This window comes from Trachypithecus francoisi, unplaced genomic scaffold (genome assembly GCF_009764315.1).
Source record: "Trachypithecus francoisi isolate TF-2019V2 unplaced genomic scaffold, Tfra_2.0 Lachesis_group4, whole genome shotgun sequence".
Lineage (NCBI taxonomy): Eukaryota > Metazoa > Chordata > Mammalia > Primates > Cercopithecidae > Trachypithecus > Trachypithecus francoisi.
Genome location: NW_022681469.1, coordinates 149548702 through 149576687, shown reverse-complemented (window position 1 = coordinate 149576687; position 27986 = coordinate 149548702). Strand labels below are relative to the sequence as shown.

The window sequence follows — 27986 nt, the reverse complement described above, 5'->3', positions numbered from 1 at the left end:
CTGACTCTGAGGTCCCAAGAATCCACCATGAGTATGGTCTAGAAGCCTCTCTTCAGGCCATTTTTGTTAGAGATGGAAGGAAACTTAGCTATCATGAAGTCTAACCCCTTCTTTTTACAGGCCATTTTTGTTAGAGATGGAAGGAAACTTAGCTATCATGAAGTCTAACCCCTTCTTTTTACAAGTGAGAAAACTGGGGTCTTTTATTAAAAAAACCTATCATAGAAAATCAAGTGAAGTTCAATCAATTATTCAGCTGGATATAGTCAATTAAACTTGATTAAAATACATGTAATTTATTTTAAAATTCTCATTTTGGGTCTCTAAAACTTATTAATTTACACAGAGGAACAACTGCATTACAGACATATAGAGACAGCAATAACTCATAATATATGATTAATAAACTTTACTAAATGTAATGAAGTCAAACATTTAAAAATGTTGATTTCACTATTTTAAAACTAGTGGTTAAGCTGGGGTCTCCAACTCCATAACTTATTTATTCTCTTGAGTTTCTCAACTGGAGGTGATGCAGGTTTTGTGCAGTCAAAGCTTAAGCAGTTTTGGAAGCTCTTTTAAAGAAAGCTGGACTCAGGATCATGCCAGCTGGATGCCTTGTCTGCATGCCTTTCTAGATGGCCGGAGTGTCTGCATCAGGACATTCATGGAGCCAAGAGAATCACAGGGCCACGTAAACAACTAGGCCATGAACACAGCCTTCTTTCTTAGACAATCGGGGAACCTCTATGGACCTCGTTAAATAAGACAGTTGGACTAAGATTCCATCTAATTCAGAAAGAATTCATTCACTTAACAAACATTTATTGTGCCCCTGTTGTATGTTTGCTTGTAGGCATAAGTGACTGAAGTTCAAGAAATTATTGTGTTTCAGGCCACACACGAGTTATGGGTAGAGGGGGGTTAGGTGGGAAACAAGTGTTACTGGACTCTCACAACCAGATTTGCTTTTCAAGTTAGACTTCAATTCCAACAAGACCCTTGGTCACCTGCCCTGCCCAAATGCCAAGGGGGCACCTCACAGGTATGCTGCTCTGTTCCAGGACTTTGGTAACTCGCTTGAAGCACCACAAATGCATGGTGACTTCCCTTCTCAGTCCTCTGGGGATCTGGGCAGCTGCTGAGTCAGGTGCCCAGCTCTAGGCCCACAGTTACCTCTGCCTAGCAGAAGGCTTTCTTTCCATTTCTTTTTCTAGGTCGTTAGGTGTAGTAATCTAAAACTTTGGCACAAACAACATTATTTCAAAGTCCCATAAAGTAGAAACAGGCATACATTTACTGTTCACTTGTGTAATTCAAAGAATTAAACACACTTTCACCCTTGGGCAGGCTGCTACCAAAAGAAAGAATAGTTCAGAATGGAGCAGCTGCCTTCTCTCCATGACAAAGCTGGGCTAGAACAAGCTGGTTTCTCTTCTGGCTCTGCAGGATTACTGTGGTGAAGGATTTCGTTACCTAATGGCGTCCTTGCATTGCCAAGACAGGAAAAAGTAAGAAGAAAAAAGAAAAGCTTGTGTTTTATGTTAAATTTATGTTGTTTCTACAGCAGTGAAGGAGCCAGTTTCTAAGGCCAGGGCCCCACTGATTCCTTTCTGAGCAAGTGTATGGGTAGGTGCATATAACTAAGGCATCTTCACGTGGCTCTTGCTTTCACTTGGTAGGTTTTCAGGCTGAACAAGTTGGGGCAGGTGAGGTTGGAATGCTGGGCCAAGTGCAGCTGGTCAGGAATGCCAACCTGCATGCTGGTTGTTGCACTTCTGGGCACTTAGAAAGTCCAGGCAAAGGATCAATAACTGCAAAGCAAGAGGAATGAAGAACAGGACTGCATTCTTATGCAACATTAAATAAGATAGATAAGTTGATTTGGCTTAACCTTGGGTTTCTCAACCTTAGAACTATTAGCATTCTGGGCTGGGGATTCCTCTTTGTGGTAGGGGCTGTCCTATGCATTAAAGAATGTTAGTCTGGGCACAGTGGCTCACACCCGTAATCTCAGCATATTGGGAGGCCAGGAAGGGGGCGGATCTCTTGAGGCCAGGAGTTCGAGACCAACCTGGCCAACATGGCCAGGTTGGTCTCTACTAAAAATACAAAAATACAAAAAAAAAAAAAACCCGTCTCTACTAACAATACAAAAATTAGCCTAGTGTAGTGGTGTACACCTGTAATCCCAGCTACTACTTGGGAGGCTGAGGCATGAGAATTGCTTGAACCTAGGAGGCAGAGGTTGCAGTGAGTTGAGATCACACCATTGCACTCCAGCCTGGGTGACAGAGTGAGACTCTGTCTCAAAAAAAAAAAAAAAAAAAATTGTTTACCACCATCCCTGACCTCTACTCACTAGAAGCCCCAGTGTGACAACCTTTTGGAGAACCAAAAGGTTCTCCAAACATTGCCAAATGTCTCCCGGGTGAGATGAGGACAGGATTGTCTCAGTTAAGAGCTACTGGCTTAGACCTTCACATTCCCAAAATCTATTAACTTGATTCACAACTCAGCTCGTAGGCCATATTTCAGGTACTAACACTGAGTCTACGGCCACATCACCTTGAACGTTAGTACTCATCAAGTACTAACATTGAGAGCAGTGCTTTGAATGTAGCAGACAGTCATTAAATCGCAGTTTGAAGGATAGGTACCATCTGATTGGAAAGAGGTGGAATATATATACTCATAGAGGGCTGTGCTTTATATCTTCAAGAGATGCCAATTTCTCATAATACATGACACATCTAGATGTGAGAGTCTATCATAAACACAGCAAAAGGAAATTTACAGATAGCTTCTACCTCCTCATGAAGTCACTTGCAATGCTAATTTCCATTTCCAGAGGTAAACTGAGAAAGAATCATCTGTTAAACTTGTACATGCAAAGTCAAGACAATAGGCATCTCCAGCCTCACATGAGACAGCAAAGTGTGACCTGTTATTATTTTATTCAGAGATTTCTTTTGATTCCCCTATACATTATGTCTTCCGGTTGGATAATTTAAAAAATCACCTGGTTGGTGAGTCCATATTTTCAAGCTTTATAATGACCTTGTGCACATATGTAGAGTGACCTGCATTAACCCCCTTTGCAGAGAAGACTTTTTACCACATCCATGCCGCATGGAACTGTAAGTAGAAAACAGGAGCAATCTTGCAACCATGTACCAAGTGTAAAAAAGCACAGGATACATAGGATATGGGTCACAGAACCAAATGGGGCATGGCTTTTCTTGTCCTTGAAATTCCATTTTATTTCCTTAAGTAGTTCCTCATTTAGCACCTATGGTCTTCCCAGCCTTGTGCCAGCTCTGAGAAGCTTCGATCAGACAGCAAGGATGTGACTTCTACCTCTTGTCATTACTGGATAACCATCAGTTATTTGACTTTTCCAAGACACGTGTGGAGCGAACTCACTTTTCATGGTGTTTCTTGAGGTTACCAGTTAATAGAAGGTTCCAGGGTAAATGAGAGTCAAACTTATTTTTCTTTGATGTAATCTTTAATGGTTGTCATGGTTAAAACTTTTTATCAGGCACTTAAAATCACTTTATCATATTTCATGCAAAAATAATCATTTCTTTTAATTACTAAGGAGATTCAGAAGATCATATATTATGCTGACCTGCCCGTCAATTTATACTAACTTGAAGTTAAAATATATATACAGAGAAAGAAATATATGTCTCTGAGCTTCTTGGTGCTGGTGAATGCTGCAGAAAACTCTTAGATCCTTCTATATGAAGAGGTTTAATTGTGATTACATGAAATTAAGGTATACTTTTCCTTAACAATGATTCAACTCTTAATCCAACTACTATTTCCTTAAAAGTACCTTTAAACTAATGTACTTTAAAGATGAATTATCTGAAAAGTAAAATAAGTAAGGAAATACTTGTCACACCCACCTGTTTTCAGATAAGGCCTATTCACTCCTTTGGACATAACTGTTTTTCTAGGTATTACAATTCAAGTATAAAAAAAGCCAATGAGAAAATTTATGAATTAAGATCATTATAATCTAATCATCCACTAGTTTAAAAATGTCTTTTCTTGTTTGTTTTTAAATACATTGATGCTTGTTAGCAAATAAAGATGTGTTAGGACTGCACATGTCTATTTGAATGCAATGGTGCCTACATATGTTTGTGGCATGCAGTCAGTGTATTTATCTGGTGTCCACTCTGTACATGGTACGATGCGTATGGGCTGGATGAATGGTGCCTTGGGCTCACTCCACGTTTTTTGTAGAATATCTTTTTTTTTGAGATGGAGTGTCGCTCTGTTGCCTAGGCTGGAATGCAATGGTGTGATCTCGGCCCACTGTAACCTCCGCCTCCCGGGTTCAAGAGGTTCTCCTGCCTCGGCCTCCTGAGTAGCTGGGATTACAGGCATGTGCCACCATCCAGCTAATTTTTGTGTTTTTAGTAGAGATGAGGTTTTGCCACGTTGGCTAGGCTGGTCTTGAACTCCTGACCTCAGGCGATCCACCCACCTCGGACTCTCAAAGTGCTGGGATTAGAGGCATGAGACAGTGAGCCTGGATTTTATGTAGAACTTCTATCCATCATCACTGACTCTGACACCACCTCTGTACTGCTAAAGCACTTGTTTACAGAAGACACACAGATTAAATTTACAGAGACCTCTACTGCTGTGATCCAGAGTGATATTTTTAACTTGGGGAAAGATCAACAAGTTGTCAGGGTTTCTGTCACTGAGTGAAGAGATTTCCACATAGGACTCCACGTACAATTTCTTGCATAGCTAATTTTATTCTTAAATGAATTACAAACATCTTCTGATGTAGATGCAGTAGATTTCACCTGATAATTATTGAAATGTAGAGTGGAATTCTAAATGTCTCAATGACCTCTTACCTAGTTAATTGAGTAAAGTATATACAAGGTTAAAATTTTCTTGTGCTTCTATAAACAAGATCAGATAAACATCCAGTGCCTATTTAATGTTAACCTGAGATTTTCTGGGAAAAAGGCATGTTGTCACAAAAACAGTAGTTCAAAAAACATGTTTACAAGTAGACACTGAGAAATAAAAGCAAGAAAAGTTTTTCTCCAGTCGTTTCGTAACCCAATGATAAAACGCAGAGTGAAGAATTTAGATAAGCACTTTAAAATATTACTTTGTAATATTTTCAACCAGCTATGAAATAAAAATACAGCAATGAGTAAAATAAATTGTATAGGTCTAATCTGCCCAGTTTATATTAACCAAAGCTTCTTGCTAATGGAAAGAATTTTCCAGTTATATCAGAGGACTATAATCATGCAGATCTTCCAACCCCACCTTTCTCCTATTAATTATCCCTAAATTCTACTTGACTTTAGCTGCAGGTCTCAGGATTAATATTGCTTTGAAAAAATGTAGTATATGAATACAGTAATTCCGCAGAAAGTTTATAAGCAATATAGCTACAGAGGCATAATCCACTTTTCATATTTTTCTTGAGGCTGTGGGTGGGGAATCCTCCTTCTGACATCCACAGAGCCCACTTTCAAGCCTGATGCAGAAGACTCAGGGCTCCCTGCAGCAAAACTTTCCAATAAGCAACTTTCCTTGTTGGAACAAGACTCAACTATCTGATCCTAATCCACAGCAAAGCACAGTGGCTTTCAAACCGGGACACATGCAGGGAATTCTGAATTTCTGTTTCACCATCAGTGTATAGTAAGAGAACAGTCAGTGAAGAGAACAGTGAGAGAACTATAACTACCAGTGTATAATAAGAGAGCTATACTGCTTTAGTGTTTAATTAGCTGTTTTAATAAAGAGAAAGGTATCAGCAGAGAGGAAACTCAAAGAGGACCCCATTTCTCTCCCCAGTGCTCCCTCATTTTCAACAGCTGAGAAGAGATTCCTGGTGTGCTTGCCTGTCTGGGATCACAGTTCAGTTCACGGACTGCTTTCTTTGAAGCCACTGTGACAGCCCAGGAAAATGTGGAAAGAAATGGGATGTACACAATTTCTTTCTTTCTTTTTTTTTTTGAGATGGAGTCTCGCTCTGTTGCCCAGGCTGGAGTGCAGTGGCACGATCTTGGCTCACTGCAAGCTCCACCTCCCGGGTTCACGCCATTCTCCTGCCTCAGCCTCCTGAACAGCTGGGACTACAGGCGCCTGCCACCACGACAGGCTAATTTTTGTATTTTTAGTAGAGACGGGGTTTCACCTTGTTAGCCAGGATGGTCTCGATCTTCTGACCTCGTGATCTGCCCGCCTCGGCCTCCCAAAGTGCTGAGATTACAGGCGTGAGCCACTGCGCCTGGCCTATTTATTTCTTATTTACTGATATACTCAAGTATCCACAGACCTTCTCTTCTCACTCCCTTTATAAATGAACCTCACTCTAATCACAAACCCACAAGTGACTGCCTGATCTCTGAACGTCTCCAGCCATGGAGGAGCTCTCCCTCACCCAAGCACATTCCTCTTGGGATTTGGGACCTGAAATGCTTTGTGCCTCCTGTGCCTTTTACCACCTTTTCTTATCATAAACCCTCTTCTCTCTGCCAGCCTTGAGCAGCAGATATGGACGTTAAAGGTCCTGCTCTTCCCACTGAATGTCCTCAGGTGTTCAGATCTCCTGCAGGCTTCCACCGTCCTAGTCATCTCTGTGCTCCTCCACCTGGAGGTTCGAGGCTCCCTTTACAGCATCACAGGACAGAGCTTAGAATCCTTAGTTTATCTTTGCTCCCCAAATGTCAACCAAGCATTGAAGGAGCAGGTCATAGAAAGCCTTACTGATGCCCTTAGTAAAATATGTCGAGCAAGGCGACCAACTGATTTGCTCTTCTGAGCTCCCACTGTATCCAGGGTCTACATTCATTTATAGTGATGGATCTCAAATTTCATAATGCGTGGGCGCTTTTCACAGAAAAATCGTTTCCATGGGTTCCAGTGTGAATAGCATTAACTGTGGAACTAAGGTTCCATGCTATACAAATTTCAACCACAGACTTCTACCTCTGGCCATTACCAACTGGTACCAGATCTACCCTCCTCTGCCACTGTAAACAACCAGAAAACTGAGCAAAATATTGGAGGCAACCATTTTCAGGCAAGGGACAACAGGCAGTGCTGAACAAGCACCCGGTAAATATGTGAATACATATAAAACAGCAGCTTTTCTTTTGTCCTAATTTCCTTAAGATGCAAGTAACTATTTAAAATAATAATATTGTAAGGTGAGGTTTATCATACACACACACACACACACACACACACACAGGACTGATTTATTGCTATCAAATGGTGAAATCTATACATAAGTTCAAATTAATTTAGATTCTCCTCAATGTGAATAAATAAAAATTAAAAATCTTATAAAATTCTCAGTCTTTGCCCAGTGGATATATTTGTCACTCCCAGTTTGAGAAAATGACTTTAGAGCAGTTTCATAACTGTTCCACCCCTACCTATTAACCTGAGGGCAGGGCCCACACGCATGTTTTCATCCCACAAGCACGTAGCAGATGCTCAATGAAACAAGCGAGACTCTGGTGGGACAAGCTCCATCCAGCAGCAGTCACCGAACCTGGCTCCTCAACAGTCCACATCTTCTCTCTTTGGGAGGCTGCACTGTTGTAGGGGCCACGTGCTCCAGGCAGGGTGAGACTCCTCCAAAGTTTCCTCACACATCTTTTGCACACTACCACCTCGCTGGTGTCCTTGGAATCAAGTTAGCAGCCTTCAAACTGGGGCGAGTGTGTCTCTGTGAGTCCACAAGGACTTGGCACGAAGTATGGGAACGACAGATCAACTTCCAGGTTTTCGCCTCCAATTTGTACTATTTCCGAAAACTGGCCCACCTGAATGTACCGTGGCTCCACCCTCCCCTTCTCTATCTCCCTTCTGTGGCTTTTCAGAATCAAGATTTTGGAAATCCTGCCCCCTATCTGCAATCGTTAAGCGTTTTAGAATTCTAGTATAGGGACAGCCTGGAGTACACAGCAACTAACTGGGCGCTGGAACACTGGGAGTGCAGAGGTACCCGATTAACTGGAAATGCTGGCATGGAATCGCGGCATGCCTCAGTACCCCTCTTCCCAGTATGTAACAAAATATCCATCTTAGTTAGAATCAGCATTCAGAACTGAGATCTCCTGAGGAAGGTATTAAGTTTTTTAATCAGAAACAAGGAAGTCAAAATCTATTATCTGGGAGAAAGTAAATCTGAGTTGACTAATTGCTTTGACAATGAAGGTCAGCTTTCCAAATAATTGAAATTACATCTCTTCAGGCTTAGGCTTTTATAATAACCGATTTTTGATGTCAACTTAGAAATGCAAAGAGATCATACAGATTTTCAAGGCGAATTTGGTCCTCCGTGAGCATAGAAATGTGGGGCTTGCTGTTTACTGCATCACTCCATGAAGAGCTCACTGAGGGGAATGAGGCTATCCTCACAGAAGTATTCAAATGAGACACCATGTGTGGAAGGCTCTGAGGAAGCTGTGAAGTGTGCTGCAAAGCTACATCACACTTAATTATATAGACACATTTTAGTGAACCCATTCTGGTTTCTCCGGACCACCTTTTCAGCTCTTAAATTCTCTCAAACCACATTAGGTAAATTCTTGCTTGCGGGAATGGGATGGAAAGAATGGGGATCTGGATAACAGGCTCCTAAGGGGGCAGAGGCTATGTTTTCTATCCATGTAACCCTGTACCCAGCAGCTTTTCGGTGCGCAGTCTGCAGTAGACATTTGACGCATGCCTGTCGAGTTGAACTGAGCTAAAAATCCAAGATGAAACATGCAGATAAGATTCTGCCAAGTTATACCAATCTATTAAAATAAACTGTCCCTGCTGGTACCGCAAACATCACTTATGGTTGCATAATACAAATGGTGTAAGGATCAGGGCTCAGAATGCTGGGTGAGCTGGGAGGCCCCGGGAGCTTCCACAAACAAGAGTACCCATGTTTGCTCAGTGAATTGGGAACTTTCCTTCACCAAGGGGTTTATTTTCTCTTCCCTCTCCCTACGTTGCTCTGAATATGGCTCCACAGAAGCCTGAGGATGGGAGGGAACAGACAAGGAAGGGAGCTGTGGTTATTCCCAAATAGCCCTGTCCTTCTGCAGTTTCTGCAGTTGGTTAATGCCTGTTAAGAGAGGAGGCATTCCTTAGAGGTTTTATCTGTGTAATGGAGCAGGGGTATGTTACTTTGTTGCTACAGTATTTCAAACCCTATTTTTTATATAATTTGTAATTAAGAGTAAATTGCAGTAACAGTAAGAGGAGGGCCACTTTGAATTTAAGAGATCTTTTAGCTACTAGTTATATCAAAAGAAAGAATAGATGCTTTGCCTTGACTTTAAAGTCCAATACCTCCGTCGAGAAGCTGAATTTTCTAATAAAATCTTAGCCTCCTCTGTAGGTTTTCTATCTTCTCTACCGAATGGTTGGGAGTTCAGGGGAACCATATATATTGTTAAGATTTTTATAATGGTATCATATACACATAGGAAAGTGTACAAAAGGGTACACTCCCTGAATTTTTTAAGAAATGAATACATTTGAACACAGAGCACCTGAAATGGGGAATATGGCATCACCAACTTTCCAAAGACCCTCATTTAGGACACCTATCCTGAAAATAAAGAAGGCAGAACAGACCAAATACAGGACAATAAATACAGGATGGGTAGAGTGGTACATACACACACACAAACTTGACCATTTGTGATCTGAACAGAATATACACTTAGCTCATGTAAGTTAATCCAAAAACTATAAGGAAGTATCTGGTTTGTTCAACGAATCCATGGATCTCCCCATCTCTGTCGGTTTATCTATCTTAGCTCTCTCTCCCTCCTCCCATTTCTCCTCATGCCTCCATGGCCTCCAAACCTTAAAGACCAAAAACATTTCCCTTAAGAAAATTAACTTCCAAATAATATTGTGAAAGGCTATGAGTTCTACAACACTGCATCACTACGTAATTAAAATAGTGGGCTTTTGGCTTAGGTTAATATTATGATGTCAAACTTAGATAATGATATCAAAATAAATACACGAAACTTTGCTACTAAGACGTTACTACTGGAAGAGTTTGGGGGAAGGGTACATAGGACCTCCCAGTAGATTTTTTGCAACTTCCTGTGAATGTGCAATTCTTTAAAAATAAAAAGTTAACAAGAAAATTTGCTATCACAGCAAACCACTATTTATATTTCTATAAGGTGGTCAGCATTCTGTTTTGTTTTTAGTATGATTTCTTTATTCTTTTGACAGAGTCTTGCTCTGTCGCCCAGGCTGGAGTGCAGTGGTGCAATCTCTGCTCACTGCAACCTCTGCTTCCTGGGTTCCAGTGATTCTCGTGTCTCACTCTCCCTAGTAGATGGGGTTACAGGCACCTGCCACCTTGTGTGGCTAGTTTTGTTGTTGTTGTTGTTTTTTTTTTTTGGTGGAGACAGGATTTTGCCGTGTTGGCCAGGCTGGTCTTGCACTCCCGACCTCAAGTGATCCACCCACCTCAGCCTCCCAAAGTGCTGGGATTACAGGTGTGAGCCACCACACTAGGCCATTTTTAGTATAATTTCTAAGTAATATGACTGTAAAAAACTCATCCTGTCTGTTAAAAGAAATTGAAAAAATAAGATCAAAATATTAAGTTCAAATAAATAAAATGTTTTGAAAATGAATAACAATGCTTAAAAACATTACCTAGGGAATGTAAAACAGTTAACTTTCTTCTTTCTTCCTTCCTAACCACACATTTTTCCCTGTTCCTAGCACCTAAAACATGCTTATCCTAAAGTGAATATTTAAAGATAATAAAAAGTTTTGCCTCCCAAGGCGTATATGTTAAGCTCAAAGGCCACTTCCCTTCATAGCTTCCAGGTTTCCAAACAGAACAGGCACTCTCAAGTGTGTCACATGTCACTACTGTGCTCTACAACCTTTAGGATCTCATGGAAGGTGAACACAGGACAAAGGTTAGACCACCCTTTATCCCATTTGCAAATTAAATATTTAATAAATCCTCTCACTGTTTAAGGCAACTATGCCACTAGCAATGTCCATAAGATAAATTACCAACTTTGAACCGTTAGCTTTTCCATTTTTGGTGTTTCTTGCAGCAAAGCGATTTATTTTTACTCACAGATTTAAAACAACTTTAAAAATAACTTTTATATGCTGCTAGTAGGAAACAGCAAGTCTCCAGCATGCATTAACTTATGATCAGTCTATTAATTTGCAAATTAGAGAGCAATGATAAATAATCAGATAAAGAGAAAGGACAGATGGTCGACGCATTTCTTTACAGTTCCATATAACACGTGCAGGCCTTATTATATACTAGGTGAAGAGACAGGAATTTCTGAGGATGGACCCCAGATGACAGCCACAGTCCTTGGGTGTGGGTGTGGACTGGCTCAACACCAGTCATCAGTGAATCAAGCAATTCCTGCAGTAGCTCAATTAATTCCAGATCAAATAATAACGGGCACCCGGCCAACATGGTGAAACCCCGTCTCTACAAACCATACAAAACTTAGTTGGGCGTGGTAGTGGGCACCTGTAGTCCCAGCTACTCAGGGGGCTGAGACAGGAGAATCACTTGAACCCGGGAGGTGAAAGTTGCAGTGAGCCGAGGTCGCACCACTACACTACAGCCTGGAGAACAAAGTGAAACTCTGTCTCAAAACAAAACAAAACAAAACAAACAAACAAAGCAAAAACAATAACGGAGAGGGGGAATACAAATCCATTCTTTTCTCACTTGAGGAAGCTGAAACATTGCCGAAAAGGCCAGGTAGGGTGTGTTTGCCCCCTTCCTCGTGAGATGGTCCAGGCACCTGGGGAACCATGAGGATATACAGCTGGACCCTTGGAAAGTGTGCATGGCCATCACTGCCATGTTTGCTTTAGTGATGATGGGGGAAAAAGCAGAGCAAGAGAAAAAAACAAGAAATGGGCCATTCACAGTCGTCATAGTAAAAGTCCTAAGGCAAAAAGAGCACAGGAAGAAAGCATCAGGGTTTCTGAAATGAAATGAAGAGGGTTATCAAAACTGGCCCAGGACTATGTAGGAAACAAAAAAGCAACAATCTTGAGGGAAAGTGAGACCCACCAGGGAAGGAAAGTGAGGGTTGCTGGGATGTCATCTGAGAGTCCAGCCATGGAGGCAAGGGATGATCACCAAAGAGGTGAGCCAAGTGGAGCCTTTCTCCTGTCTGGCTCTTGGTGACTTCCTAGGGTCCAGACCATGGGAAGGACGTCTGGGGAACAGTCACGTAGCCATGGAGAACACAGGCTCACTGGTGAGAGTCCAGGTCTGCCTCCCCTAGTGGGAGGGCTGTTGTGCACGCATGGGGCGCGCTCCAGCCTCTACACCACCCTGTCACTGAATCCCCTCTGCAACCCTAAGAGATAAGCACCAAGCCTACCCTCATTCTGCAGATGAGGAAACCGATACGCACAGGCATTGCTCAGCATGGCCGGTTTCCCCTGCAGCCCCCAGTGGGGCCTGAGTTCAAGGCTAGGGCATGTGGCAGAGTCTGCCCTGCGCAAGTCATGTCACCTCCCTGTGCTCCACAGGGAGTGAGAGGCTAACAAGTCACTTTAATTAAAACAAAAACAAAAACAAAACACCACAAGGCAGGTCTTAAGATTTTTTTGGTACATTTGCTTTGTGTATTCATATGTTAGTCCCATGTCCACATTTTGCTTTTTCTACTTACAGAGAATTTACCATCAAAATAGAGAGTAAATAGAAAGTTGCTGCTTTTTCTAGAACAAAAAAGTCATCTATTGAATGTTAATGATTAGTCCTAGAATCACTGACCTACAGCATTGTTTAGCCTGTCATAAAAATTTTCAGATTGAGAAAATCATTCATAGACATGACAATTTGGGACACACTGAGAACCAGTGGAAGTTTTCAAGCATTGAAGACTTTGTTTTAAGAGTATTATGATTCTAAGGGCTTTGAACACTTGGCACTGGTGGCTTATTTTGACTTCCAGCATGGTGAGTCCCCTTAACCCTAATGAAATATGTAACTGTTTCTGGATCTCAAAGGAGCTCATGAGATGAGTAAGAAATGGGGGTCTGAGACCAAAGACAAGATTTCTTCCATTACAGGCTACATACAACACCTAATCCAGTCCTCAGAATTGTCAAGGGAGCTTTAAGAAATGTGTGCGTGCCAGGTTCCTGGCTGAAAAAGTGCCCTGAGTATCCCTTTTCCCTCTCTGAGTCAAGAAACTCCTGAACATTTTCTCCATTTTTAATAAATGACATATATATTCTATCTTATGACCAGAAAAAAATACAAAGGGACACTGATTCGTTAGGAGAATCAACTCTATACCATCCAGGATGCATATATGATTGACAATGAGCAGAAATATCTGCTACAAAATAATAATAATAACAGAAAGCATGAGGCAGTCAGAGAACCAGGTAAAGATGGAATCATCAGCTTAACCAGCCAGCAGAGTTAGCGGTCACTGATCTGGGAGTCAGATGCGTCAAACTGTGAACACATCCTGGTCATCTGCGTCCTCATTCAGTTCCCCAGGACGCTGGCACTGACCTGAATCTTGCCAGGCCGCTACTTGCCACACATGCAGAGGCCCAGGAAAAGTGTGCGCTGGTGCCAATCTACATAGAGAGTGAAACTTCACAGGAGCAAACTCTTTTTGAAATAAAATGCATCTTCAGACATCATTTTTTCCCTTAAGGCCCATTTAGACTCCATCATGCTGTGCTAAGCTGCTTCCTCAGACAGAGATGGGATGAATGATTTAATCATCCTCTGTCTGCCTATAAGGACGGCTTGGCAGAACATCTTGTGAATGGGACATAGGGCAATTGTGAGATCAGTACTACTGTTATCACATTACATGGTACCTAGAGGTTCTCTCAACTAAAAATCAACCTCGAAAACAGTGTTCAGAAGTCACCAAGCCTGTAAAACTTCTACTAGGTGACCAATGTGCACTCAACATGCCTGTGCTCACAACAGCCCCTCTCACCTGTGACCACCACCTCATGCTACCGCTTCCCTTGTCACCTAGTGAAAGAAGACAATTGTGGGAGGAAAAAGAGTGCCCAATGTCTGCCCCGTATCAAGTCAGAGGAATGCTAATATTTTCCTTCTCCAAAATGGGAATAAAAACACAAAACCCCAAAGAATACAATATTGGCAAGTCTCCTTGCTTTAGCACCCAATTCTCATTGGCTCCATCAGCAGAGTTTAGGCCTTGAGTTCATGACTACTTATCTCCCTGGCTATAGTTTGAATGTCTTGTTTTTGCAACTGAACAACATTTTGAACATTTAGTAGCCATTGCCCAACAAATCTAAAAGCCTAGCATTCCTAGCCAAGACTTTAAGAACTCTGTCCAGCGATAAGGAACGATGGACTCAGATAATCACCCAAGTCTTCTGCCCTTCTGGGACTTTTCTCATTCAACTGTCTCTCCCCGACACCAGGCAAAGTCACTACTCTGCATCTAAACAAGAATCTCTAAAGGTGGAAAGTGAAGTGAAAAAGTAGGCAACTCACCTGATTCTTCATGTTGTCCTTCATGTTGCTGGACTTTCTGTTCTGCCTTGGCTAGGTAGATTTTTGTTGACTGAAGGTAAAATAATGACGCTTTTGCCCAAGTAACCTTTGCAAGACTTAGAGGTTCAGTGACTAAAGCCACCCTGAAATCAATATACTCACTGTCTATTTACTGGAAGGGTTTACTTATTCAACAAGAGACACGTCATCACAGGCCTGAAAAATCGATGTGTTCTCCTGGCAGTACTTTCTAAACCTACAGTACCTAGATAACAACTGGAGATCCATTGCTCAGCTGGAATGCAGGACTTTTTCCTTTGCCACTTTATAATCATGAAATAGAAAATTGCTTTTTGGAAATTTCTGCCAGAGTATGGAAAAGTTTCCACTATGTTAAGAATAAACAATAACAAAACAGTTTCTTCCTTTCTTGTGGAGGAAAACGAACACTGCATTTTAAAATTTCTTCTGGGAGAGGCACATCACCATCACTGATAGATCTACTCACTGCCACACTCTCCCTTCCATTCCTTCAACCCAGAAAGTGCCTCCAAGTGAATAATTTGATGTGTGTAACCATCTCTTCTTAAAAGCCAATGCTTGCAAGTAAATTCCAGCCAGAATGGCTTATTATAATGGTATGATATGGAAAATGAACACTCTTGGAGGGCCACACTGTTACTTAAGTTTGTCTCTTTTTGTAAAAGCTGTTTCACACCCTAATGAGGTTAAGTGTATGCCTTCATTTAAATCATAGAAATGAGTCTTACAGATCTATGTAAGGGAATTACTACAGTTTGCCATAGGCATTGCTAACTGATCCAACTGCTAAGTCAAGTTGCCTTCTCCCCTCATTTTGTTTTCCCTGCAAGTATTTATAGGTCTGGAAAATTTACAGAAGTTGATGACACAACGTTGAAAAGTCGTACTTCTCATTTCTAAAGTAAATATTTTCAAGGCTCACAAATTCACTGCCCTGTATCTTATGGAATGGGCAGTTATAACACACACAGAAGAGACTTGAGTCTAAAAACTACTTCATAACAAAAAAGAAAACTGGGAAAGGAGCCAAAACAGAGCAGAAATACACAGAAACATACAGAAATTGTGAGGGGCATTAAGCACTAGTAATAGAAGTATAACAAATTTTGAGGAATACTTTATTTAGCCTTTGATTCACAAATAAACTGAAAGTGATAGGGGCATCAATAGCTAAAAAACCCAGTGATGTCTTGAAGGAGGAATAAGGAACTTTGACCTGCATGTTGAGAGACAGTGCTGTGTAGCAGGAGAGCACCCGGCGCCCAGTGCTCACCAGCCTGGTGATTATGGACAACTGCAGAATTGCTCTGAGCCTGGGTCCCTCACCTCCCAGTGTGGAAAGCTATCCCAATCCTGTGGGGTTGTAGGAGGCTCAGACAGAAGGATGTTAAGGCATTGTGTAAACTATGAGGTGCTGGCTGTACAAATGCGAGGTGTTGTTATTATTATGACATCAATGTTTTAGCATCTAAATTATAGGGACAGCACCCTTATTATCAGCATGTTTAAATATATATCTTGCATACATTTAGATTTGTTTTTAATTTCACAGATGTTTTCAGCTGGAAGGAGTCTGAGGATTGTCTAGTTTAACTATTCTATGGAAGGTGAAACTGAGAGGGGAGACTCTAACCTGTTTTCTCTCTCCATTATAACTAACAACAAATTACAGAAAAAAAAATATGTTAAGTCATGTACTGAGAAAAATTCCCTTAGCAACACCACTTTTCAGGGACAATACATGTGTATGCATACTTGTATAACCATGAATACTGAGTGTTTGGTAGTTTCTAACTTTCAAAAATTATATAGTATATTTTTACAGTCATTTGACAAAGTTTTTCATCAGCAGTCCTTTGCTAAGTTTCATTTCCAGTTATTTATCAAAATTTTTCTTTTTCTGTGAAGGCTAATTCATTACAGCTTGCAAAAAAGAAGGAGAGAGAAAGAGAAAGAAGGAAGGGAAGAAGAAAGCAAGGAAGGAAGAAGAAAGAGAAGTAAAGAAAGAAAACAGAGCAATACAGTATTCTCACTCATAAATGTCATCAGAAATTCTTAAAAAAACATTAAGTATCTATAAGGATAAGGTTTCTGATTCTCTACTAACATTGTAGCAGATTGAAGCCAATAAAAAGTTCTATAGTGCACTCTATTTAAAAGCTCCTCAAAATTAGTACGTTAGAAAACAACAGGTGACACGGTAATTCTTCAATGACCATCTTTTTTTTTTTTTTTTTTTGACTGAGTCTTGCTCTGTTCTGTCACCTAGGCTGGAGTGCAGTGGAGTGATCTCAGCTCACTGCAACCTCCACCTTCCAGCTTCAAGCGATTCTCCTGCCTCAGCCTCAGCCTCAGCCTTCCGAGTAGCTGGGACTACAGGCACCCAGCTAAGTTTTTTTTTTTTTTTTTGTATTTTTAGTAGAGGCGGAGTTTCACCATGTTTGTCAGGCAAGTCTTGAACTCCTGACCTCGTTATCTGCCTGCCTCAGCCTCTGAAAGTGCTGAGACTATAGGCATGAGCCACCGTGCCCAGCCAATCACCTTTTGTTTATCTGTCATATATTTGGACTTAATCAAAAATGGATGACATCTGACATTGGGGTTCTGGGGTTTTTGTTACCTATAAACAGATAATTGTTTAACTTTCTAATAATATATTAAGACATAATTTAGTTTAAAAATCTAGTTGGAGCCATTAGATCTTGCAAGTTAGCACTAGAGCAAACTTAAAATAGTTTGTCTAGTTTATCTTGTTCAGCACAATTTGAAGCATTTACAATGGCTTACAGTGTGTGAAAATGAACTAGAAGGTAATTTTGTAAGTGAAGAGAAATCATTGTAATAAAATCTCCCAAAAGTTTTTGGGTATTCAATGTTTGCTGGTAAATAAACAAAACCAGGTTTTTGAAATTAAAAAAATGTTTTTGAAACACTTTCTAAAATTTGGTATACAATGATCCAAAAATCTCAGGACACCTTTGCCTGTCCTTAAGGACCTGCACAAATTCACTAAGTGGTTTGTTTTTATTCCAGGCACTAAAATAATGGATGATTTGAGTATCAGTAGAGACACTACATGCAGTTTTTCACATACAAATGCCAGTTTGTCTTATCAGAGAGACTATGTGCAATGCATCAGTTTTATCCAAAACCTGGGGTACAAGAAAGAAATTTTAGCAAAGGGTTGTAATGACATCATAAGTAAAACGATAGGACTGCTAAAACAATCATGACGTCATCTGCTGTGCGCCGGCCTGCAAGTACGTAGTGGTAAAATCGTTAGATATCATATTTCTGCTTATAAAATAAAATTCTTCACGAACCCTCTTAAAACAACTGCAAAGCAAGCAGTGGTTTTACTTCCATATATATATGTGTGTGTGTGTGTGTGTGTGTATTTTTTTACATAAAGGCATGAATGCACAAGGTAACACCAGCAGCTGTACTCTACTCTTTATTTGTTACAAATCTACCTATTTGTTTCCAAATGATCTCTGCAAATAAATAGGTAATGTTGTACAACTTGCAACAGTGAATCAGAAAATAGATGTCTCTTCTAATTCACAAGTACCAATAGCTCAATTAATTTAAGGGACATTTTCTGAGTTGTGTGATTTCACAGGTATTTATCGTGTCTAGAACTATGCAAACTTTTGTTTCATTTCCCTCTTTGATTTCTGTAGGAAGAGTTAAAGGATGTGAAGTAGTCATTTTACTTATTCGTAACACATTTCAGGGAAAATCGTGCTGTTGGGGAGAAAAAGCTATCAACTATACTCTAGACTCTAGTCCAATTTTTCACATCTGGTTGCTACTTTAAAAAAGGATCATTTTAATTTTTAAATGCAAAATGTGTTGCACTTTACCTTTGATATTCCAAGTTTCCCAGGGTCATTTAGAAAAATAAAGCAGGAAATTCTAACGCCTTAGCATCTACTTTAATAAGATGTTTGCATTTATAAAAATTACAAGAAACTGAGGGTTTGCTGAAGGAGCACAGGGCCTACAAGTATTTCCTCATTCCTGTCCCTGTGCCTGGAGGCCCAGCTAAGCATTCTGTTTCTGAGAAACTCCCCTTGTCACAGAGTCTGAATTAGTCAGTCCCCCTTCTGGGCTCCCATTGAAATCCCAAATCACATCTGTTATAAAACATTGCATTACAGGGAGTGATCATGTATGTCTCTCTCTTTCTCAGTCCTTCCAGAAGGTAAGTCGGTCCTTGGAGGACAAGTGCAGTTATTTTGTTCCCTTGGTGTATCTAGATCCCAGCATGCGATGTGCCTGGAGTTTATCAGCAGTTCTCAAACTCTGGCATGCATCAGTCAGAACCTCCCTGAGGACTTGTGTGCACAGACTGGGGCCTGCCCTTCCAGTATCTTACTCAGAGGCCAGGATGGGGTTCGAGAGTGTGCATCTCCAACAGGTTCTCAGGTGCTGCTGCCATGCTGGACCTGCTGACAGCCACTGCAGAAAACTTTTTTTTCTTTTTTTTTGGTAGTTAAAGACAGGTTTTCTTTAGTTAAAACCTGAGAGGCGCTCCTGGCCAATTTTGGTCAGGAGCGCTCTCTCTTACAGACTAGGAGTATATATTGGTTTTAGGGTGAGGGGGATTATCAGAAGCTTGGAATGTGCCTGTGTGAGGGAGAAGTTTTATGGCAGGGTTGGAATATCACTGGGAGGAGGGGAGTTTATCTTGGGGAAGGCATCTTTCCGCCCAGAGGGGGGTTATCTCCAGACTGGCATCTTCCCAGCCGGAGGGGGGTTATCTTGGGGCTAGCATGTCTCTGGTCGAGGCTAGCATGTCTCTGGTCAGGGAGGAGTTTGGAATGTTTCTGGTTGGAGATGTTATTTGTGATTTATGGTCATGCTGACCTTAGCCATTAGGCGGATGCCCTTTGAATTTAGGCAGTTTTTTATTAAGGTGAACTTTAGAATGATGGGCTTGTCCAAGATGGCGATGCTCCTGCTCTGTTGAGCCAGACCCTATAGTTATGAAAAGGACGAGGGACGGCGTGTTCTTTCTGGCTACTTCCTCACTGCAGGAAACTTTTAATGGACTAACTTGTGAAATAAAATGTGACTCTGGAACTGATTTACTAATGAAATATGCAACTGTTTCTGGATCTCAAAGGAGCTCATGAGATGAGTAAGAAATGGGGGTCTGAGACCAAAGACAAGATTTCTTCCGTTACAAGCTACATACAACACCTAATCCAGTCCTCAGAATTGTCAAGGGAGCTTTAAGAAATGTGTGCGTGCCAGGTTCCATTCCCCAGAAATACTGATTGTCCTGATCTGGGGCACAGTAAGGCACCCTCTTTTTCAAAAGCCCCTCAGCTGGTTACAAGGCATGATCAAGGTTCAAAAGCTACTGCTTTAAGAAAAAAGAAAAAAAAATCTCCTACTTTTTTTGGTTCAGTCACTAATGTACAAAACCAAGTAATGTGATGCAGTCTTAAGCAGGGAACAAGAGATCCCCATTCTGAGGATTTGTAGCAATATACAAACATGACTCCCAGTACACTTATATACACAATATATTATATTACGAGTGGCTGATAACTGCAGCTAATCAGCTACTGACTATAGCAACCTCACCTAGAGAGAAGCTGGTATCCAGAACCCCTGGTGTGTCTCAATTTCAATGTTGACGGTGAGCATGAGACAGGTGGAGCCAGGAGACTGTGAGGGGAGGAGTTGTTCTGTGACCTAAGACAAGTAACTGACATGGAAATATGTGAGCAAATGACAACTCAAGCCACATTGCTCTCCTGTGCTCTGGACCACCATATTCTACTGCCTCTTGGACTTCTCCATCTAAGCACTTCAAGCTCAACACATCTAAAAGCTGAATATTCATATTGGACTCTCCTGCCCTTCCCCTCCCTGCCCTTCCCTTCTCTGCAGTCCCACTGACTTCCCAGCCTTTGTGATTGCATTCAGGATCTATCCAGGCTTCCAAGTGAGAAACCTGGGTGTCAATCTGGGCTTCTGTCTTTCTTATGCTGCTACATATACTTATCAACCAGTTCTGCCTCCTGATCAGTCCCAGAGTCCCCTGTCCTGAATCTTCCTTGCTCTTGCTTCATTGTCTCTGGCAATAGTCACAAACCTCCCTGTTTCCAATGCCACCCCTGCAGTCCATTCCCCAAACCACAGCTGCAGCCATCTTTCTAAAACAACAAACACAGCATGTCAGTTCACAGTCACTTCTCTTTCACACAGGACAAAATCCAAAGCCACGGGATGGAGCTCTCTGTGAACTGTAGGTAGCCTTACCATTTATTCCTTCTCTTCCTGCCATTTGAATTACTGGCACTCTCAAGAACTTTGCTCCTATTGGCACTGCTTGTGCAATGCCCTCCACAACCTATTCTCCGGGGAAATAACCATATAACCAAATAGCTCAAATGAGTAATCCCTTCCATTTGTGGCTAAACGTGCTCTCCTCCCCATGTAGAATTAAAGGCAAAGACTGAACTCAAAAGTCATCCTTTGTCCTGGGAAGAGTTCTGTCATTAATTCTGTGACATTGTTTCACACTTATTATCTCTAGCTCTCTCTTCTTCCAGTTGACTTCCAGACACTTAAGGGCAAGTACCAAGTCTAATTTATTTTTACATCTCAACATATGGATGGAACAGTGTAAATCACTCATCATGGCTCAAACATAAAGAAAAAAAAAGCCTAAGTTGTAACAGGTACCAATACTTGCCCTTCTACTCAAAGGGCAAACAATCATGGTTGACTTATGTAATTATTTAAACCAAGTCAGGGCCATGTGTGCTGCCCCGCTAGTAATGGTGTAATTGCAGGTGTACTTAGGGCTGTCCGCAAGGCATTCTCATTGGGTGCGTTGTCCCCTAAATTATAACTTGAGTCTTTTGTTAATGAGAAGTTCCAGATATATTCAGAAAGGACACTTGGACTCCAGGTCTTTCCCTGAAAACCCACCAGAATGAGATAAAACTTCGATCAGAGAGAGAAATTCTACTCCACCATGTTAGTGTTTTCATACTGCTTGCTAAAGCAAGCTGCTGAAACTGGTGGGAGTAAAATTTATTCTAAGCATATGCAATTCACAGATGCTTAGTCCACAGGACCAGTCATCTGATACTGAACTTCAGGGCCTTCAGGGATTCAAATGTTAAATCTAGCACTTACTTTCTAGGGGCTCAGTAAACACGTCCCCAATAATCCAGGCCCCAGCTACCCCTCCTGCTCCCAACTGGCTCAGGGAACTTTCTAGACAACTGGATTGAGTGTATCTATCTAAATGTGTAGCAAGAAAGCTTTACCAGATGACTCTGAAAAAGTGAAAATTACAGGCAAACTAGTTATTTGAATAAGTTCCAATGCCTGGATTATTGCCAAATTCAAACTGGCCAGCTTGTGCCTACCGGCCCAATGGAGGACAATCTAATGATGTTGTCCAAAGAGCCAACTGCTGAAATTTTCTTAGAAAATTCAGCCCTGCAGGAGGAAAATGAAAAAGAATGAATGAGAAAACACTATGATGTTTAATGGGGATGGCCTACAGGAACAAGTTAAGATTTACACTATTCTCTATGGGTTAGTGGTTCAAGAATAAACCAGTAATAATTAACTGAGACTAAAAATGTTTATCACCATAATTTCAAATGTCTGTAAGTGACAAAAGGAAACAAAAATGGAAAGAATCTGAGGAACAGAATCTGTGTTTTTTTTCTTTTTTTTGAGACGGAGTCACACTGTCATGCGGGCTAGAGTATAGTGCCGTGATCTTGGCTCACCTCAACCTCCGCCTTCCAGGTTCAAGTGATTCTCCTGCCTCAGCCTCCTGAGTAGCTGGGATTACAGGCACCCACCACCACGCCCAGCTAATTTTTTTTGTATTTTTAGTAGACACCGGGTTTCTCCGTGTTAGCCAGCATGGTCTCAAACTCCTGACCTCATGATTCGCCTGCCTCAGCCTCCCAAAGTGTTGGGATTATAGGCATGAACCACCGCGCCCAGCCCAGAATCTTGTTTTAAAAATTGTATTTATAGGGAAGCAACATGTGGGTGAACCATATTCTAAAACTTTGAAATTTTCTCAAAACATACCTCTATTAGTAAAACCTAATGTTAAATAAGCTCATAACTAGAGTACATATGAAGTCAAAATTAAAACACGCACACACAGACCACAGACATGCACACAAGTCACATGGCAAGGGCTACACTGTGTTGCAAGTGGTTTCTGCAATAGGCGAAATGTCCTCAACATTGTGACCCATCCCTATTCCAGGGCACCAGCCTGGGGTTACCTTCCTTTCAGTGCCCATAATCATCAGTTGCCTTTAATATTAGAGTTGGTTTGTCACTCTCGTCAAAAAAGTTTCAGATGCTAGGTGCTAGTCTTGGAGCTTGGATCAAAGAAAAAACAAAGAATATTTTCTTTTCAAACAGGGAGGAATCCTTCATCTTTACTGAGACGACTTCTAAAAACATTTCAGAACATGTTAGTGCTGTCACGTGGACCAAGTGTAATTATGCAGCACAACGGACTTTTGGCAATCGGTGTCTTCAAACCAGAAGTTTTTGAAAAATTATGAGTGATGAAACTATATACGTGAAGCCAGAAATTACCGTTAAAAGCCTATTGGAGCTCTCAGCCAGTTTCTTGTATTCTGCGCTACAGCAGTGTGGGTCTAACACACAGACCACTGGTGTCCTTTCCAGATTTGAAAGCAATCTGGAAGCAAGAGCAGAAACCCTTAAAACTCACCCCGCTTCACCCTTTAACCCAGAATATCTAGCATATTCTATGCACTCAGTAAATATTCACTGAATTCAGATACAACAGCTCAGAAGCCTGAAGGGTCAAAGTGACTTGTCCACCTTTGCCCTGGGCTGGAGTGAGAAGAAAGGTCCCAGTTGCCAGGCCAGGCTTGGGCTTTCTAGATTTGACCTCCTTTGAAGACGGAGGGTGGTAGATCTCACTTTGGATACCATTAATATCCCCACTTTGGTTTCTCTTTAAGACAGCTCGGACCTACTGAATAGGAACGTCTCCAGAAGTGGGGCTGGGCAGGCTTATTTCCACAAAGCTCCCTCATTTGGGAATTCCGACTCGCCTTGGAATATTTTCCAAGGTCCCTTCTGGAGAGCACCTTCATCCTGTAAGAGGTAGGGCTTTGCTTAGCGCCCCTCAAGCAGTCTCCACTCCATGCTCACTGACCTGGGGATGGAGCTGCTTCCATGGAAGGTGACCGAACAGAGGGCTGAGGAACTCTGAAGGAACACAGACTGCTGGACAGCCCGCTTTGAAGCTTCAGACAGACCCATCTTCATGAGCCGGCTCCCTGGGCCCTTTCCCCTTGCCAGCTCTATCGTTAGACATTCGCACACACCTGATTTGGATCTCCTGAAACCAGAACTCGGACAAGGCAGTGGAGTTTGGAAGTTGAGAGAGGGATCTGGAGTTGGAAGCCCCTGGTGTGAGTTTCACGTCTGCCTCCTACCAGCTGTGGGAAAGTCACTTTAGTTCTTTGTACCTCAGTTTCCCCAAAGGAGGAGAGTGTACACCTCTTATGCTTAATGTGGGGATTAGGACACATGAAACGGTGTCTGGCAGTCATTACCTCTAAGAGCAGCAAGTCCAGAAGTTAGCATGTCCCAGAACCAAACAAAACCCTCACTAAACATAGTGAATAAAATCGACTGAATTTGATAGACACAGGTCTCAAACAAATTTCTGTTAAAAGAGCTCATCTCCTACTTTAATAATTTGCCCCTGAAAATTCAGTCTTTTATGTTACTGTAACAGAATAGCGCCTGTTCACCTAGTCTCTCTGTCTTCAGGAGCTTTCTGTTTTGAGTGAATATGGGACAAACAGGCAAATTAAGTGGTATTTATATTTTTCTCAGGAACAAATCTCCAATCACTAATAGTGGTGTTCAAGCAAGTAACATCAAAGAATGAGAACCCCACTGGAGGGAGAAAAGTGATGCTTTGGAGGTGCTCTGAGGGTTTAATTTAAAATAAAGAGTAGAGTCTCTTCGGCAGAGACAGGGCTGACACCTGACTAACAGGACCCACAGTCAGCCCCCAGGCAGGCAGGAGGGGCCCTGCAAGCTCAGCAGAGAAGAAACCTTTCCACCAGTTCCTTCAATGAAAAGAGGAATCTTTTATTATTGGAACCACACCCCACCTTTTCCCTCTTTCCTATATTTGGCAAGATTGTTAAAATTCCAGATGTCCTCAAAGAGCTCTTTGCATTGGCAAGTAATCTCTCCGGAGACTTTAACAATCCTTCTTCCGTCCGGTGATCCCCAAACCTGGCTCCCCAACAGATCACATGAAGAGCATTAAAAAAAATCCCATGTCCAGGTCTTGCCCCATTCCAATTAAATCAGAATGTCTGGGGGCGGGATTCAGACACTGGTTTTTGCTTTGATTTTTTTTTTTAATCCCAGGTAATTCTAACGTGCAGCAAGGTCTGGGAACCACTGTTCTATGCCTTGCCCCTCCCCCAACGACTGCGCTGGGCACCAAACCCCAACTCCCCATGCCAGTGACATCAACAGCAAGTACGGGCCTGGCTCTTGGAACCCGCGCAGCTCAAGGTTGGAATTGTGCAATTAAACCTTCCGAGGCATGTTTCCCGTGTCAAGTGGGTTTATGGTCGGTAGTCACGAAGCCAGACTCGCTCATGTTCTGTCTGGACACTTGGCACACTTGAACCAGGGACATCAATCCGGTGTGTGTGTGTGTGTGTGTGTGTGTGTGTGTGTAAGTCAGGTTTAATATTTTAGTTGGCTCAATGTCAAATTCTTCAGACAGCAAAAAGAAACATCCAAGAAAGAAACTCTCCGGGTTTTGAGGAGAAAAGTTTGCTGTGAGCCCCATTTTGAAACACCGCGGTGCTGGCCAGGATGAACTCTGCTTCCTGCTTTTCCACACTAGAGGCCGTGATCCCCCCTGCAGTGGCCGGACAGCAGCGTCCCTCTCCACTGCGAAGCCTAGGCGCGACCGAAGGGCTGCAGGTGGGGCAGACCCGGACGTCCCCGCGAGGCGGCCACCGAACGAGAGCCCGGGGCTTTCTGCGCGGGCGCCCAGGAGGGAGCTTGGGTCCCCGGGAGGTGGGGGGCATACCTGGACCGGCAAGACCAGGGCGCGCCGGGTGAGGCGAGCGGCCCGGGTCTGCGCCCAAGGGGCGGGTCGGACCCCACCTGCCTTTTGCCAACGAGGAAACTAACCGCCGCCAGCACCACCCCTTCCCAGGAGCCGCAGGTGGTGGCGGACGAGTTCTCCCAGCTCCCAGGTCGAGGTTGCGACTCCACACCCGGGAACGAGGATCGCGGGGACCTGGAGAGGGGCCGGGGTCAGGCTGGCCCGCGCCGGCTTCAGTTTGAGACCTGCGCCGAGGGCGGAGGCGGGGAGGTTCTCTCAGGAAGCCGCCTGTCCCGCGGGGTCCGAAGGGAGGCTTTATTTTCGGGGTCCTTCCTCAGCTTCCCTAAACAGCGCAGCCTCGGCGGGTGGGCAGCGCCAGCCTCTCGGGTGCGCGCCCCAACCCCGCCGCGCCCTGGGAAGACAGCGCGGGGCGCACGTGCGGGACCCCGGCCCCAGGCACCCACCCGCACTCGGCTTTCGCCCACTGACGCCGATCCCGCGCAGCGGGGCGGGGAAAGTGAGGGAGGAAAGTTGGGAGCGGTTCGGGGCGCCGGAGGTCCAGGCGGCCGTTTCCCGGCCGGCCCGCAGCCCAGTGCCCCACGCGTCTCCTCCTCCGCCCGCCCCAGACTCTCCTGGCCCAAGAACGAAACGTCCCGTTCCTCCCGCGGTCCCGGCCGGCGGCGCAGCTGATCTCAAGGAAACAGGAAAGGACGGGCGGGGGCGCGGGCGCCGAGCCGGTGCGCCGGTGCGCGGCTGGGCGGGCTGCGGGGTCCGGGGCGCGATCTGGGGGCAGCGCGGGAGCCGGCGAGACACGCTCTTACCTTTCTTTTCCTCCAGAGCCCGACTCGCGGGGCAGAGCGCAGCCAGCAGCGCCAGGAGCGCGGCCCCGGCCGTCCCGGAGGGTCGCATAGCTGCTTCCCGAAGAGCTAGCTCCGGCTCTCCGGATCAATACTGGACGGAGTCAGGCGGCCGTGCGCGGTGGTTGTGGCGTTAGCGGCCAGGCGAGGACTCGGGCGGACGCCGACGAGGTGGCCTGTCGTCCGGTCTGGGCGGCGGCGGCCGCCGGGGCTAGCTCGGGACTCCGGCCGCCTTGGCCGCGGCGGGCGCGCACACCGTGCCGGGGGCGGAGGCTGCTGCGGCCGCGCTGCGCAGGGGGCTGCCCGGACGTCTAGCTCGGCGCGGGCCGGGGCGCTGGGAGGCAGGGCGGGAGGAGGAGGGACCAGGCGGCGGAGGAGGGATCGGGAGGAGCAGAGGAGGAGGAGAATGAGAGGAGGAGGGAGGAGAACCAGCAGCGGGGACCCAAGGCCAGCGGCCGCTGGAGGCGGTGGACAGCGGTGGCCCCCGCGGGACCCGGTGTCCGGCGGGAAGGGGGTGGTGCGCGGGAGGGGAGCGGGTGCCCTGAGGAGTTAATTTCCGTGAGGGGCGTTCCCAGCACTGCCCCTCTGGACTCGGTCCCCGCAGACTTGCAGGCCCAGCCTATGTCGAGGTCGAGCCAAATCTGTGCCAGGGTCCCCTTCCCCCTTTCCCTTCTTTTGTTTTACAGAACAAACTTGTACCAGCTTTAGACAGACTGGCCGAGCCCTAAAGCCAGCGTCGGATAATGGCACCGACGGGGAAACTGCTCCTTTATTCTGGTCCCCACCTCCCCGGCAGCACCCAGGGACCCTCGCGGGGATCAGAGGCTGGCCTGGCAGCTGAGGAGGTCGCGGTGCCCGCGCGGCAAGGGTGCCAGGCGTCCGAGGTGGTGCTCTAAAGTCCGAGGGTCCTTCAGATCCTGTGAAGCACCCTAGAAATCGTCTGAAATGAGGGCACCCAACTCTGGGCGCAGAGACAGGCCTCCTCAATGTTTACTGCAACTGGCGGTGGGTACTTTGAAGCCAATGTGTGAAGCACGTTACTTCGCAAAAGTGAAGCTCTTGGAATAAAGGCTTGACACAAACAGCTGTGGAGATGCTTTTAGAGAGGCTAAGTGTCCCACTGCACCGGTAGCTCCCGCAGGAGAAAATGCCAGGGAAATTCACGAAAGTTTGGCCAAAAGAAACTGAGCTTCTTTAGGCTGCAGGAACTTGAGCTACATTCCTTTGGCAAGTCCACCCCATCCCCACTGTTGCTTCTCCTGCAGTAAGAATGTCCTCTAGGTCCATGTTACAGTCAGACCCCTTCTCTCTTCACGAGATTCACTAGGACCTTCAGGCCTGGTTCAACAACCCTGATCTCCCAGCTCTGTCAAAAATCATAATCTTGAAGTAAGTGGAGCTA

General features: G+C 44.0%; 1 protein-coding gene across 1 annotated transcript in view; it reads right to left on the bottom strand.

The window, feature by feature from the left end:
* EGFR (epidermal growth factor receptor) overlaps nt 1-27656 on the bottom strand; it is a 193752-nt gene extending 166096 nt beyond the window's left edge. The window contains exon 1 of the mRNA XM_033194501.1: nt 26549-27656. Within this exon, the coding sequence (XP_033050392.1) occupies nt 26549-26636 (88 nt within the window). The 5' untranslated portion in view covers nt 26637-27656. The remainder of the gene's footprint in view (nt 1-26548) is intronic.
* Nucleotides 27657-27986: the final 330 nt, after the last annotated feature.